General features: G+C 35.8%; 2 protein-coding genes and 1 pseudogene across 2 annotated transcripts; all 3 read right to left on the bottom strand.

The window, feature by feature from the left end:
• Positions 1–2,145: 2,145 nt before the first annotated feature.
• LOC103933240 lies at positions 2,146–4,070 on the bottom strand (annotated as a pseudogene).
• A 635-nt stretch (positions 4,071–4,705) lies between these two features.
• On the bottom strand, positions 4,706–7,009 carry LOC103933234 (cytochrome P450 CYP82D47-like). The gene is made up of 2 exons (XM_048580049.1): positions 6,026–7,009; positions 4,706–5,630 (listed from the first exon to the last, which is right to left on the bottom strand). Exons 1-2 carry the CDS (start codon positions 7,007–7,009, stop codon positions 4,995–4,997), a joined length of 1,620 nt encoding a protein of 539 aa, XP_048436006.1. The 3' UTR covers positions 4,706–4,994.
• Positions 7,010–10,957: 3,948 nt separating this feature from the next.
• Positions 10,958–15,210, bottom strand: LOC103933235 (NAC domain-containing protein 82). Its single transcript, XM_048579837.1, has 5 exons — positions 15,076–15,210; positions 13,958–14,397; positions 13,535–13,812; positions 12,274–13,281; positions 10,958–11,499 (listed from the first exon to the last, which is right to left on the bottom strand). Exons 2-5 carry the CDS (start codon positions 14,112–14,114, stop codon positions 11,299–11,301), a joined length of 1,644 nt encoding a protein of 547 aa, XP_048435794.1. The 5' UTR covers positions 14,115–14,397; positions 15,076–15,210; the 3' UTR covers positions 10,958–11,298.
• Between the last annotated feature and the right edge of the window lie 1,211 nt (positions 15,211–16,421).

Here is a 16,421-nt window from a genome sequence, read left to right as displayed (position 1 = left end):
CACGTCAACTAATCGAGTCACAATCGGATTACACGTTAATAACAGAGTTCTTAACAAGTTTACTTGCGAGTAACCTGTTTCAACCCATTAAGAAACAATTAGTTTAATAATTTTAAACTAAAAAATCATACTACAATAGTCACATTATTTTCAAAGCACGTAAGAAATACCAAAGCACATTAAAAATTCATAATAATTGATTTACAAGAGTGAAAAATGTGAAGAAAAAAAATATACAAATGCTCGCGATTACATCTACACTCGATGATGGGTACGTCATTGTTTGAATTTTTAAAACCCTACAAACCCTCATGAATAGTATTTTAGGGGAGTTCAAATAAATAAAAATTCATAATAATTAATGTTCAAGTGTGAAAAATGTGAAAGAATGTGCAAATGCTTTTGATTGCATCCTCTACGCTTAGCCGATAGTTACATCGTCATTTAGATTTTAAAAACGATCCAAACCTCATGAATAGTAATTTTTGTTTGAGTGCAAATAAATAAAAATTCATAATAATTAATGTAGAAGTGTAAAAAAATGTAAAAAGAAAAATACAATTACTCGTAGTGACAAACTTTACAAATTTCGTGAAGACGTCAACTCCATAATTCAACACCATAATCCATAAATCTAGGTTTATATTTAACGGTCAATTGTTGTTTATGTCCATTCTTCTTGCCGGATTTCGTTTTTCAGATTTCTTTTTTGAAAACATGATATTTTAGCTGATACGGAAAATAAACGGTTTGGATCGTTGATATCACATTTTGATTTTACAGTTAACTGAAATATGAGTCGATGATATGTAGTTTCTAGAGACTTTATGAACTCTGAGCAATATTGGATTCCTTTGTGAGAAAATTGGTTGTGAACGGCTCTGTATTAATTGTTTGAAATCTTCCAGCGAAAAATCCAGTTTTTGGCAAAACTACGGCTGACAGACAGTGAGAAGACCGAAGAAGAAAAGAGAACATTCTGTCAACTCTGACGACATATTCTCATACCGTTAGAATATAACTAATAACATGAGGTATATTCTGTCAATTTTAACGGCGACTACAACTCAGTCAAACTCAAATTCGACGCATGGCGGCTGTGGCAAGTGCGTGAGCTACTTCAAACCAATTTTCAATCATTTTAAATCTCGCTCTTGGGCAAACTAAGAGGAAATTAGGCTTATTACTTTAATTATTATTAGTTTTAATGATTAATGTAGTAATTTCTCAAATAAGAGAATAATACCTAAAGGAGTACCGCGTGCAGAATAAGCAGGTAGTTACGCCTTGTGACATATCAGTGAGTGGGTGTTTTTGCTTTACAAATATTATATATATGGTTTTCCTCGATAACTATTTTTGCATAACTGTTGTGACATGCCATGTTTTGCTTACAACTAGACTTTTCATACACTTTATGTTTATTATGTTAATTGTGAGCATAATCATGTGGCATGACATCTTTATATCATATCTACTCATTATACTGTGATTGCACCGATGTCTATTACTGTAATGGTCTGGGCGCAGGACGAGCACAAGTGTAGTTCACGATCGCCTTAGATCGAGAGGATGCATGGTTTTTTTTAAATAGCAGCACAAGGTCTTTTTATTTATAAAAACAAAATTTTCTAATAGCAGCATAAGGTTTATTTATTTATTAAGATCTAGAAGCCCCTTCAAACAAAAACTTAAACATGATTTAGTAACATAATACTAAATCTTAAGAGAGGTAACCAAATTAGTGCAAAACCTAGTGATGCCTCCCACGAGTTTACGAAAACTCAAATCATCACTTGCATGTAATTAACCTGTGCCCTAAATAATGAGAAATTTTTTCTTGTGACTAGAACACAGGTAGTATGTCACGTGTTTTTATATAAGTGGTGGGAATTTGTATTTTTTAAGTTATAAAATTTTTAACATACATATCCAACCATTTGTATAGTGACATGGGCTATACCACTCCCGGTCACATTGAAAAATCTATCCTAAATAATAGCAAAGTTGCCTTATTTACCATACTCTTCATAGCACTGAGCAGGAAGGCGCGGAGTGAGAAGGACTTCAAGTTGGGACGTTCTATGGTTGGTAAGTTCCATCGACTCACGCATGTCAACTGGCTAACCCATCTGAGTTGCAATTTCAAATCCATGAAGCAAAGAAGCGAGGATCAATGCCATAATCCTGAGGGCAAGCGCTATTCCGGCACACATTCTTCTTCCACTGCCAAATGGTATCAGTTCAAAATTCTGACCTTTAACATCCATGTCGCTGTGTGTTGTGAAAAATCATTCCGGTCGAAACTCATTGGGATCGGGCCAGACATTTGGGTCTCGATGAATCTTCCAAACGTTGACGAGAACGCGAGTCTTTGCTGGGATATGGTAGCCGGCTATGAAGCAATCTTCTGTCGATGCATAGGGCAATAAGGTTGGTCCGGAAGGGTATAAACGGAGAGTTTCTTTGATAACGGCTTAGAGATAGACCAGGTTGACGACGACTAATTCTTTTACTGCCCTCTCTGTGCTAATATTTTGGTCTATCTCTTCCTGGACCTTTTTAGGGTTTTAGGGCTTGGAGTTTCTATGATAATGCCACTGTCATCACATCTACACCTTGCTAAGGCACTTTCTAACAAATGAATCCTGTGTACTTATCAATAAAAGGAAATAGAATTTGTTGGATTAATGACGTGTACTGTGTACATGTCACGTTAATTAATGAATTTATACAGTATATAACTTTATTAATTGACGTGGCCATCTTTAAAGGGTATTCTCTCATAAAGCTATATACTGTATAAAGTATTATAGTTAAAAGTTAATTTCTTATTGTCTAAACTAATTGTTTCATATGAAACTAACTTGTATAAATAAACTAAATCAAACAAACTTTGACTAAAATCCGACCCCATTAACAAACAAGAAATAATAACCGCACACCATTCTTCTCTTCATAACACCATTCAATTCAAAACTATTCTTTAGTCATATCTATTTGATTTATTCAATCTGATGGTCAGAAATATAGATTCGGTGTGTAGTGGGAGAAAACAAAAATGAAAATTTAAACAATTAATGCTAAATTGCGCATACGTACCAGTGAGGTAGCTTTGTTGATAATGTCAGCTTCATAAGAATTGGTAACTTTAGCATCATCAAGAACTGAAAGCATCAAATCGATGAAGTCACGCTCCCCCTCATTACCTTTCACTCCACCAGAAATATTCCTCTTTTTCTTCTGCTTATGCTCTTCTAACCATCATTGAACCACTTGATCTACCTCCTTTGCTACCTTCCTCATGGTCTTCTCATGGCCACCGAAATCCAACCATCTCAAGAACGGAAGCGCGTCCGATACCACAAAAGTCTCATTCGTTCGAAGCCAATCTTTGAATACCTTTCTCCCTATCAAGTCTCCGTGGGTGTAATTTGCAGCTTCTGAAATTCGTTTCCCGAAAATCGTTCTAAATATCACGTTCTCGTTTATGTCCGCAAGCCAGTCTTTCATCTCTACCACCACGTTACCAGAACCACCACTCTTCTTGTTCTTCGTCCACCGGTTGTATATTTCTTTCATCGATGCACTCACTTCAGATTCTCTGAAGTGTTTGAGCATCTCGACGCAGTGGGGCGATAAGAGCTCAGCCATGACCATCTTTTGTACATGACTAAAGTAGTAGCCTAAGAGCTGAAAGGAAAGTAGGCATAGTTATAGCCCAAAATTTCTGAGGCTAAAGAGCTTACACGGCTAGCAAACACTTTGTCGTAGCTCTTTAAGCACTCCTTCGCCATTTCTGAGCTGCTCAAAACTAGGGTTCTCTTCACTCCGAGCATAAAAGTGAAGATCGGTCCATTCGTGTCCACCAATTGAGCTAACACCAAATGTAGTGATTCAGATGAACGTAATAATAAGGCTATGTGACCGATTATCCGCCATGCACCTCCGGCTTGTGGTGGTAGTTTTCTGACTGCTCTTCTTGACTTAAAAAATATAGAGTAGAGGAACAATGAAAAGGCCAATGATGCTACCACAAAAGGAACAAGAGATGGTCGGTGGAAGTCCATAGCTATTTGTTTAATGAAGAGTCCTTTCTAGCTCGTTTGTCTAGTCATTGATATATGGATGGGGGTTTTGTTTTGTTTTATATAGTGAATTTAGAGAAGTTACAGACTTTCTAATTATTCTGGTTCAGTGTATCCAAACAAATATGGTAAATGGAGGGTGTAAATTCCTTGTGTGGGTTTTATTCCATATTAGTACAAACACATTAAAGGAAGAGATAGGGATGAAATGGGAAAAAAGGAATTATATTTGTTTATTTGAGAATTGTTATTAGCACTCCAAAAAACTCATTCCACACTCTAAACTTTTTATATTTGAAAAGAAAAATACACTTGCGAAGAGTGTAGAATGAGATTTTTGGAGTGCCAATAACACTTCCGGTTTATTTTTGCATTTGCCATAATTGTCATTTTCTTGCAATTTGACTAGATATCCAGTATGAAATTCTTTTTAAAGAAAAAAAAAATCTGATCTGGAAGGAACTTGTTAAAGAAATGAATGATAAGGAAATTCACCAAAAATAAAAATAATAAAAAAAAATCTCCAACGCATTTACTATATTAAGGAAATTTACCAATTATGGCAATGTAGGGATAAAATGGGCATAGAAAAAAACCAAAACATATATGGACCAAAAAAATAAAAACAAAAAATCCATGTTATAATAAGAAAACAAAAACCAAAGTTTGTGCACCTTAGTCATCAAGAAAAGCACTTGAATTAGATCTAACAGTAGCACAAGGTTTTTTTATTTATTAAGATCTAGAAGCCCCTTAAAACAAATACTTAAACATGATTTAGTAACATAATTCCAGAGGTGACCAAATTAATGCAAAATGTAGTGATGCCCTCCCCGTGAGTTTATGAATACTCTAACCATCACTGCATGTAACCTGGTCCCTAAATACCAGCAAAGCAGATTTACCTTATTTACCGTACTCTTCATATACTTGAGCAGGAAGGCGCGGAGTAAGAAGGACTTCAAGTTGGGAGGTTCTATGGTTGGTAAATTCCATCGACTCATGCATGTCAACTGGCTCACCCGTCGGAGTTGCGATTTCAAATCCATGAAGCAAAGAAGCGAGTGTCAATGGCATAATCCTGAGGGCAAGTGCTATTCCGGCGCACATTCTTCTTCCACTGCCAAACGGTATCAACTCAAAATCCTGACCTTTAACATCAATGTCGCTGTGTGTTGTGAAGAATCGTTCAGGTTGAAACTCATTTGGATCGGGCCAGACCTTCGGGTCTCGATGAATCTTCCATACGTTGACGAGGACGCGAGTGTTTGCTGGGATATGGTAGCCGGCTAGAACGCAATCTTCATTGGATGCATGGGGCAATAAGGTTGGTCCGGGAGGGTATAAACGGAGCGTTTCTTTGATAACGGCTTGGAGATAGACCAAGTTGTCGACGTCTGATTCTTTTACTGCCCTCTCTCTGCCAATATTTTGGTCTATCTCTTCCCGGACCTTTTTTAGAGTTTTAGGGCTGTTGAGAAGTAGAGACAGTGCCCATGTTAATGTCCCTGTCGTCACATCTACACCTGCTAGAAGAAGACTCTGCAAGAGAAGTAACAATAGTATTTGTACAAACAAAATTTACACACTTGCTGACACACTTTCTAATAAATGAAACCCTATGCTTATAGATGAAGGGCGATAGAATTATTAGATGCATTCAATAAGGAAAATGCTGAGGAGACTACTTTTTTGTAATACATTTGTATACATTTTGATGTTGTAAATGATGCATACATGTTACGTCAATTAATAAGTTTATCTCATTAGATATTGGTTGCATGCATTAGTTGACACATAAGGATATTAAGATGATATAAACACTAATGTGTTATAAATATATCTCCATAACATTACTCATTTATTCAATCTGATGGTCATAAATAAAGATGAATGTGAAAATTTAAACAATTAAATGCTAAACCGCACAAACGTACCAGTGAGGTAGCTTTGTTGATAATGTCAGCTTCAAAAGAGTTAGTAACTTTCAAATCATCAAGAACTGAAAGCATCAAATCCATGAAGTCACGCTCCTCCTCATCACCTTTCACTCCACCAGAAACAGTCCTCTTTTTCTTCTGCTTATGCTCTTCTAACCATCCTTGAAGCACTTGATCTACCGCCTTTGCTACCTTCCTCATGGTCTTCTCATGGCCACCCAAATCCAACCACCTCAAGAACGGAAGCGCATCCGACAGTACAAAAGTAGCATTCAGTCGAAGCCAATCCTTGAATACTTTTCTCCCTATCAAGTCTCCATGGGTGTAATTTGTAGCTTCTGAAATTCGTTTCCCGATAATCATTCTAAAGACCACGTTCTGGTTTATGTCCGCAAACCAGTCTTTCATCAGTACCACCACCTTATCGGAACCACTACTCTTGTTGTTCTTCGTCCACCGATCGTATATTTCTTTCATCGATGCACTCACTTCAGATTCTCTAAAGTGTTTGAGCATCTCGACGCGGTGGGGGGATAAGACCTCCGCCATGACCATCTTCTGTACATGACTAAAGTAGTAGCCGTAAGAGCTGAAAGGAAAGAAGGCATAGTTGTAGCCCAAGATTTCTGAGGCTAAAGAGCTTACACGGCTAGCAAACACTTTGTCGTAGGTCTTTAGGCATTCTTTCGCCATTTCCGAGCTGCTCAAAACTAGGGTTCTCTTCACTCCGAACATGAAAGTGAAGATCGGTCCGTATGTGTCCGCCAATTGAGCTATCACCACATGTAGTGGCTCAGACGAACGTACTAACAAGGGTAGGTGACCGATTATCGGCCACGCACCTCCGGCTTGCGGTGGTAGTTTTCTGACTGCTTTTCTTGACTTAAAAAATATAGAGTAGAGGAACAATGAAAAGGCTAATGATGCTACCACAAAAGGTACAAGAGATGGTAGGTGGAAGTCCATAGCTATTTGTTTCATGGGGAGTCCTTTCTCGCTTGTTTGTCTAGTCAGTGATATATGGATGGGGCTTTTGTTTTGTTTTATATAGTGAATTTAGAGAAGTTACAAACTTTCTAATTATTCTGGTTCAGTGTATCCAAACAAATATATGATAAATGGAGGGTGTAAATTCTTGTGTGGGTTTTATTCCATATTAGTACAAACACATTAAAGGAAGAGATAGGGATGAAATGGGAAAAAAAGGAATTATATTTGTTTATTTGGGAATTGTTATTGACACTCCAAAAAACTCATTCTACACTCCAAACTTTCTATATTTAGAAAGAAAAATACACTTACGAATAGTGTAGAATGAGATTTTTGAAGTGCCAATACACTTCCCATTTATTTTTGCATTTACCATAATTGTCATTTTCTTGCAATTTGACTAAATATTCAGTATGAAATTCTTTTTAAAGACAAAAAAAATCTGATCTGGAAGGGACTTGTTAAAGAAATGAATGATAAGGAAATTCACCCAAAAAAAAAAAAAAAAAAAAAATCTCCCACGCATTTACTATATTAAGGAAATTTACCAATTATGGCAATGTAGGGATAAAATGGGCATAGAAAAAACCTAAAACATATATGGACCAAAACAAAAAAAATCCATGTTATAATAAGAAAACAAACACCAAAGTTGGTGTACCTTAGTCATCGAGAAAAGCACCTGAATGTAGTCGTTCATACGTGTCATGGTGAATTTAGAGAAGTTACAGGCTTTCTAATTATTCTGGTTCAGTGTATCCAAACAAATATGGTAAATGGAGGGAGTAAATTCCTTGTGTGGGGGTTTTATTCCATATTAGTACAAACGCATTAAAGGAAGAGATAGGGATGAAATGGTTTTTGCATTTACCATAATTGTCGTTTTCTTGTAATTTGACTAGATATTCAGTATGAAATTCTTTTAAAGAAAAAAAAAATTGATATGGAAGGAACTTGTTAAGGATGATAAGGAAATTCACCAAAAAAATAAAATAAAATAAAATCTCCAATGCATTTACCATATTAAGGAAATTCACCAATTTTGGCAATGCAACTTTGTTTTGGGTGTCACAACAAACAAAAAAAGGAAAAAAACAGGTGAGTTGTTTTTGTTTCCTTTTCAAGTAGAGTGATAGTGTTAGTGAATTAGATAGTTGTTATGACGGAGGAGAATTATTTGGGTGAGAATGAACACACATTAAAGTACATAGACATAAGTGATTTTCACTGCTACACTAAAGCATCATATGCAAAAAACAAAAAACTACAACTTACAGCCAAAACTACACTGCCACAATTGGTGAACGTAATATTTTCTAAATAAAGGGGCTTAGGGTTTTTGTTATTTTGATTCAATTTTTTTATAAAATAATTTATTATGTGACATATATATAAATGTCGCCACTTAGTACTATGGTCTAATGATTCCTCTTCACTTGTTAGTGAGAGGTCTTAGGTTCAATTCTTGCCAAAGGTAAAAATTAGAATCACATTATTGCTAGCCCATTATGTGGCTTAGCCCACTCCCACACCCCTTTAGTGTAAATAATATCGTTTGTTAAAAAAAACATATAAATAAACATCTATTTATATTTAAAAATAGTTATATAATTGTATTAGAAAACATAAATTATAAAGACTACAATATATTAAGGGCTCGTTTGGAAAAAAGGAGAGTTGCCTTTTTTTTTTTTTCTTTTTTCATTTTTTTTAATACAAGCGATATTACTGATTTAATTTCACTAGGAAAAGAGGAGGGTTTGAATATAGAACACGGTGATCAAAGAAAAGATCTTAACCACCGAAGCAATTCACTAGTGGTGGTTGGAGTTCTACGTCTGAGTACTCTTTCCAACCAGAGCGTTATAATTGATTGGACTATAGGCTTCTTGTTGGAAAATAAAAAGGAAAGTATTGTAGGATTTGATTTAATTAGTGAATTTATATGATTTAATTATAGTTTTGATATGATTTGATTTGGAATAGGTTTCCTTGTCTTGTAGACAAAGGAATGTTTTGATTTATTTCCTAGTATTGCTCCTTTGTAATCTTATAAATATCTCCTTATGGAGAAGAATAAATTATTAATGTAGTATTTTGAGAATTGTGAGATTGTAGAGATTCATATATTTGTCATAAATCCTTTATTTCAACTCTTCTTGCCCAAAGTATCGCTTGGATGGTGATAAACGGCCTTACTTAAAACTCTTACTTTAGAACTTACCCTAATTGGAGAGACTATACAATAATGCTCCAATTCCCTACGGGTCTCCATTGCATATATTTGAGGAAAGCTCCCACATGCTAACCAGCCATGCCTTTTCTTACATAAATAGAGGGGGCATCCTGCAGGCACAGACGAAGAATTATAAATCCATCGGAGAATTTCACTGATCAGACAAAGAATTCAGCACATAGGCCGGAGATGACCGACATCGAGACATCGGAGATGGGTTCCGGTATCAGAAGCTTGCTTGGGGAGCTTGTTAAGAACTTGTCTTGTTTCTTTCTCAACAACGTCGTCAAAGAGAAGGGAAGGGTTAACACACTAGAAACGCTCAAGAGAAGTAGTACATTGAAGAGAACGCATCGATATCACGACTTAACAGAATTGGAGAAGGAAGTTATGACTCTCGGAGAGTAGTACGGTACAAGAACAACGGATAATTTTAGCATCTCTAATGGAGTAAGCAAATGAGTAGCTAAATTTTTTTGGGAAAATTTGATGTGAGTCCAATTTTGTGAGCCTTTATGTGGTATAGTCCAATTTTGCTTGATTATTGACTTAGGTCCAATGTCTCATTGTACACATCAACTTATTTTTATTCTCTTGCCAAATTTATCCTTAAATTGACTAATTAAGTAATTAATATATTATTATTTTTTTTGTTTTTCCTTAAATAATGGCTAGACTTAGGAATTCGAAGATTCAAATTTTGAAATTCAAATTTGAGTAAATAATGCATAAATTAGGAAATTTAAATATATATTTATTTTTACTATAAAGGGCAAAACGGGAATAAGATGAGATCAATTAAACCTAAACTGGTAAGAACATCTAATTGGATTCAATCCAAAAGTAGCTGATTTTTTTGGATCTCGATCTAAATGCCCCAATTTTTTTTTATTAGCCACGTCGGCTGCAATGGAGTAGTCAATTGAGTAGGTAAACGCTTCCTACTCCCCCAAAATAGGCAACATCGCCTATTTCTACGTGTGTTAGCAAAATTAGACCCCACATATCTATTATATAAAGCATTTGATGTCAAGAGAAGAAGACAAAAATAAAAGATAAAAATAAATAACTGTGAAAGACGATAATGAATTACAATTTTGCCTACTTGATTTGCCTATTTCATTAGAGTGACACATTTTTTCATGAGCCAATTGAATATGCAACTTATTACGTCAGCTATTATATTACAATTTTGCTACGTTTGCCTACACAACTGGCCCAATTCAGTTGTAACAGAAGTCAAGGTAAAGCCACTGTTTGCAGAGGAGGACATGAAAGACATGAACATAAGAATGACTAATAAGAGGGTGATAAGAGATGAGGAAAAATAGGTAAAAACGCATAATTGGAATAGACTACTAAATCAAAAGCTCTTTTATTTTTATTACAAACGATATCACTATTATAATCCACACTAAAAGTAGAGAGAGTTTAAACTTAAAACGCAGTAAGTTCAAAAGGATGTAGCACTTTGGACACCAAGCACTCTTACCTACTGGAAATGAGGGGCCTTTGCATAAAGATTGCGAAACGTACGGTTCATATCTTGGATAAAGGATTTTGTTTCTTTTAGGCATTGTGGTTACAAATTTGTTAATTTTGATCTTCTTGTTTACTTCGATTATCAATTTTGGTCAAATGTTTGTTAATTCATCGAACTTTTAATCTCATTTAATAAGGAAAATATTCAGTGAAAAGAAAAATATTAGAAAATGATAACACAATACTGAATTATAAAACTTACACTCCTGTCTTTGCAACAATAAAACAACCAACCCTTATCCCACTAAGTGAAGTCGGCTGTATGAATTTTAAAACGTCACTGCGCTCAGTTTTGCAACAAACAGTTATTATCAAATTACCAACCTACTTCCATAGATAGTATGGAGTCAAATAAAAAGGAAGATCACAGCACAATTGATCATTGTTGACAATAATAATATGGAGGAAGTCAATGAACCACTTGACTCACAAATATGCGATCTGGAGCCTCTGCCTCTTCTCTGATAAATTCAAGCCCATAGATCCCTTCCACTGGAGGAAATTACACAGAATTATCGCCATTCATTGGTTGGTCAAGGTCACCTAGCTCCAAAAAATGATTCGCAGAATCATCATGCCCGCCAGAGAAATTGTATCCGTCTAGGTTGTTGCCCAAGTCTTCTAAATTTTCATACATATTGCTTGTATTCAGCTGAGGTATAGCTTGAGCGTTGTTGCCAAAATCAATGAAATTATCCAGTTCCTTCAAGCAAGAAGCAAACCCATGAAAAAAAGTTAAGACAACACTTGCAAGATAATGTGCGCGTATAAATCTACTTATACAAATCTTATGCTTGTAGCAACAGATATCCACACATGTATGCAAGAAAATTTAAAAGGCTAAAAGTATATAACAGTAAGCCAACAATGGTATATATTGGCAGTTTCAATGTACAAATGTCTTTTGAAGCATGAGTTTCAAACCAATATATACCATTGTTGGCTAAGTTAAACAGTAGCATACCATTACTCGTTGGAAAGCAAAGAAAGAAGGATCAAGAAAACATGACAAGAACGAAGCTCCTAATCAGTCAGCAGAGGATAACAAAGAAGGAAAAACAGTAGCAAAAAGAGGATCACCAAACATATATAAAATAAGCATCAGATAAAAAAAAAGGAAACAAACTATTTGACTGCATTTGCAAATATGTATTGGTAATGATTCCACAATTCAAACAAAAAATAACAGAAAAAGGAAACAAAAGGCTTCCAAGTCGAACAACACTTCATAAGATTACCATAAGAACACCCAACATTTCTCACAGATAAACAAAAAACAATAGTAGCAAGATCCACACAACCAAATAAAAAAACTAACATATGCCCAGTGACAAAATGAAAATGGCAAACACATCTAAATAAGTGATAACAGACTATGGTACTGGGATAAAAGAAAACCCATAACAGAAGAACCAAACACCTAGCCACTAAATAAGGAATGATATTTGCTTATACTACATGTGGAAAAATTACACACCTCATTATTGTGATTCTCATTCATATGAAAAGCGCTCTCTTCTACAAAGCAATCCAACATTGGCAGGATGTCATCACCATTAGAAGCAGGAGTCTTCTCCATTGTAACATAATTACAGGAGACCGGCGGGAGAACCTCCCAAGAAGGTGGTAAAACATCAAGTCCGCATGATTGAAATGAAGGACCAACACCTATAACCTCAGAAGGCTGGGTACTAGTAGAGATGAAAGTATTATAGTTGCTCGCAAGCATTTGGCCTGGCTCAGGAATGTTTGCATTCAGGACTGTTTCTAAACAACCTCCAGTCTCAATTTTATCATTTCCATACATGTAGAGAGTGCTTTCTTCAGTAAAGTAATCAAACATTGAAAGGATATCACCATCAGACATATGAGCCTTCTCTGTTGTAACATAATTACCAGTTTCCAGTTGAAGAACATTGTAATGTGGTGGCTCAATATCAGACATGAGTGATTCAGATGGACCAATGCCTATTCTCTCAGAAAAGAATGCACTAGTACAAGCGAAACCATTATAGTTGCTCGGCAGCACATGATTTGGCTTGGGCATGCTTTCATTTGGAACTGCTTCAGAATGGATTTCAACCATACTTTTCCCATTCTCACTCATAAAGAAAGTGTTTTCTTCTCTGGAGTAATCAAAAGTTGGCGGGATGTCATCACCATGGGAAGCATGAGACTTCTCCATTGTAACATAATTACTGGAAACCGGTTGAAGAACTTTGCAAGACTGCGGTAAAATATCAGATATGCATGATCCAGACGGAGGACCTATGCCAACATCCTCAAGAGAATGCGTATTAGTAGCAATTGGACTATTTTCGCTGCACGGCAGCCCCAGATATGGGCCAGGTGTGTTTGCATCTTGGGATCCTTCAGCAACCTCGTCATCACTCCAGTCTTCCTCATTAAAAGGTTTACCATATTGTGCACCATTTCTTGGCCCTAGCCCTTCTTTTTGAAAAATCATACAGAGAACGTATGAGTCCTGCAACATCAAAAGAACCAAAAAAGTCGATCAATATAACCTGCCAGTATAACAAAGAATGGAGGAATGCAAATATCAACATGGTCAATCCAATTTTTGATACATGAAATAGATTCCACTTGGTTGCTACAATAACAGAACACAGACAAATAATCTTTGGTTCCATTTTACAAGGAACAAAAATTCTGTTGTAAAGAAAAAGAGAGGAGGCAGTAAAACTAAAAATAATGGAAAGAGGAAGTGAATGACTTACCAGAGGTACACCCCTATCAGCCAGGCCCTGATCTTCAAGCCTGTACTCGTGCATAACCCAATCTGTTCGATCTCCATGTGGGGCTCGACCGGTATGAAAAATTAAAGTTTTTATCCACCCAACAACCGCACCGCTGCAAAGAACAGATCTATCCTTTCCAGTGGTCTTCCAGTAACCACCTACAGTAGCACGTTGAATTCTATTCCCACGTGCATATTTCTTTTCTCTCGGACAAAAGAAATACCACTTCAGATCTCCACTATCCCAGCCAGATTTGTCTGAAGTGTAAAAGCAAAACATAGTAAGAAACCACTTGATTCAAAGAATGAAGGACTATGGAAATCTTTACAAGCAAAACAACTTCAACAACAACGTAGATGATAGGTAAATAATTCAAAGAAGAGAAAGCAACGTGAACAATACCTGGAAGATCCCAAGGATCATGCTTGTAAACATCAACCTCTGAGATGACTTTAACATGGAGCCTTTTCCCTATCAACTTCCGCTTCAAAAAGTATTTTAGAAGTTCTACATCGGTTGGTTTAAACCGAAACCCAGGAGCCTTAAACATTTTCCCCATCACAAATTTAAAAACTAGAGTTCAACTACCTGATTACAACCCCTCTTCCTACCAATACTCTCTGACAGAAAGAACCAAGTAGCTGAACTCTTGATTACAGAACAAAGACTATTATCAAACAACACTCCCCCCTGTCCCCCCGGGAAAAGGAGGGCTAGGTACAGTCTCGGAACAATATCCTCCGTGACCTCCACAGCCGGCCTCGGCTCATAAAACAAAATGCTCTAATAACTGATGAAAGTTTCAGGTTGAGATCAAAAGACATCAGGTGCAAAAAAAATACCTGTTTCCAACATATTAGAACACAAACCCCAATCAGTAGATGAAAACCAAAGAAAAAATAACTGCAAACTAAGCAACAAACACAGGAAGCATCAAAACAAAGTAAATTCTTATTCTTTCATTAAAAACAAAAAAACACAACTCTTCAAACCCACAAAGAATTGATATTTGATTCCTCAAAACCCTAACTGATAATCAACAATTAGATATCTAACTGAACAAAGCTCCTACACACATAGCAATTAAAAGAAGAACCTCTACACACGTATTATACTTTATCCCCATCTAAAATCATTAAACCCAGATCGTAAAATAATCAGAATTCGCTAGAAAAACCATAACCATAATCATATATGCGAAAAAGCAATAAAATTGAAATCCCAAATTAAAAAATCGAAAGGCCCTAGCTCGCAAAACCAAAGAAGGACAAAAACAGAATCAACTTATGATAATAATCCCATCAAACAATCATCGATGCTCAAATCCGTTACCTACCCAGTACCGTGGGTAAGAGGGAAGGAAATCTGAATTGAGAGAACAAAAAATAAAACCACTCTGAAGAAAAAAAACTAGGGCACGAAGAGCAAAACAGACAAAGAGAGATCTATCGATAGAGAAGGAGAAACGAATCAAACCCTAATAACAAGAGAGAGAGAGAGAGATGGACAGAGAGAGATACCGGAAAGAGGAGAGAGAGGGGGATCGAGAGGCAGGAACGGAGACGAAAGCGCAAACGGAGAGAGCAACACTGCTGCAGACTGAATGCCGGGAGTCAGTGCATACTTTTCCTTCTGCCTTTTGGGTCTATCTTATAACGCGCCTATAGTTTTATTATTTACTCTCTTGCCTGAATCTTTATATTATTTAGGTTTTCGACCCCATAAAAGTTTGTTTATATATGTCGACCCAAGCATTTGTTTTCTTAGATTTAGATTTAAGGAAAACTAATAAAAAAAAACTTGAAAACTTTGAATTTTAACGATAAGGACAATATAAAGAGTAAAATGAATAGTACCATGATTGACTTTTTAATATAAAAATGTGGTTTTTCGATAAAGTGAACAGTACTGCGGGTTTTTCATTAAAACTCTCTTATATTTATATGGGCCTACTTTAATGCAGACCGGGCGAATATGTGCATGTTTAGGTCTATATAGTGAATAGTTAGACATAGTCCACTCTGTTAAAAGATCTGTTTTTCTAACTGTTAAATTATGAGATGGCAAATGTAGGTCTTATATTTGTGTTGACGTCGTGGTTAAATTTGGACCACGTGGACCAAAAACTAATATAAAAGTTTATTTTTAATATTTTGCAACAAATTATAAATTCCTTGGCATAAAAAAAATATATAAATTCGTTAAAGAATTAAAAACATAATTAAATAGAGGTAATTTGGCCAAGAGTCAATAAAAGTTTTACTATTAAGTCATATATCAATGATATATTTTTGTTTTGGACTTAATCAATTATATGTTTTTATTGATTAGATATAGGTCAATAATGAATGCCACATAAGCTTTAAGCCATTGTAAAGAGTTAGAAGTTGACATTTCTATCATTCTCCCTCTTTCTTTATCTATGAATGTCATACAGGTTTTTAACTATTACAAATAGGGTTTAAATCTTCTCTAGATTAATTTTGCGGGGATCTTCCAAACTGATGGATTTCATCTTTTATACAAATCCAATGGCCAAAATCTCTGCTTTTCTCTCTCTTCCTTTCAACTCTCCTCTTTCTCGCTCATTCGAAGCTCTCAACCTTGAACCAACAGCCCGCTAAATTCCAAATCAAATTCAACCCTACTTCAAAATCAGCCCCAACACCACCACAACCCACAATCACCATGCAAGTCCCTCACTTTACCCTTCCTAAAAACAGCCTTAGCATCGCTGCATCCCTCAATTGCAGGTCCCTCGATCCTAAAATCTCAACCAATATTAACAAAACAACAAAGAGAGGGACCCTGCAAATCGATGTCTTTTGGTTGCAGATATATATTTCATAACTATGGAAGAATTATA

The sequence above is a fragment of a genome, unplaced genomic scaffold, assembly GCF_019419815.1.
Source record: "Pyrus x bretschneideri cultivar Hongxiangsu unplaced genomic scaffold, Pyrus_bretschneideri_v1 Contig14, whole genome shotgun sequence".
Taxonomy (NCBI): Eukaryota; Viridiplantae; Streptophyta; class Magnoliopsida; order Rosales; family Rosaceae; genus Pyrus; species Pyrus x bretschneideri.
Note: the sequence above shows the minus strand (reverse complement) of the source record. Positions and strands in the feature narration are given on the sequence as shown.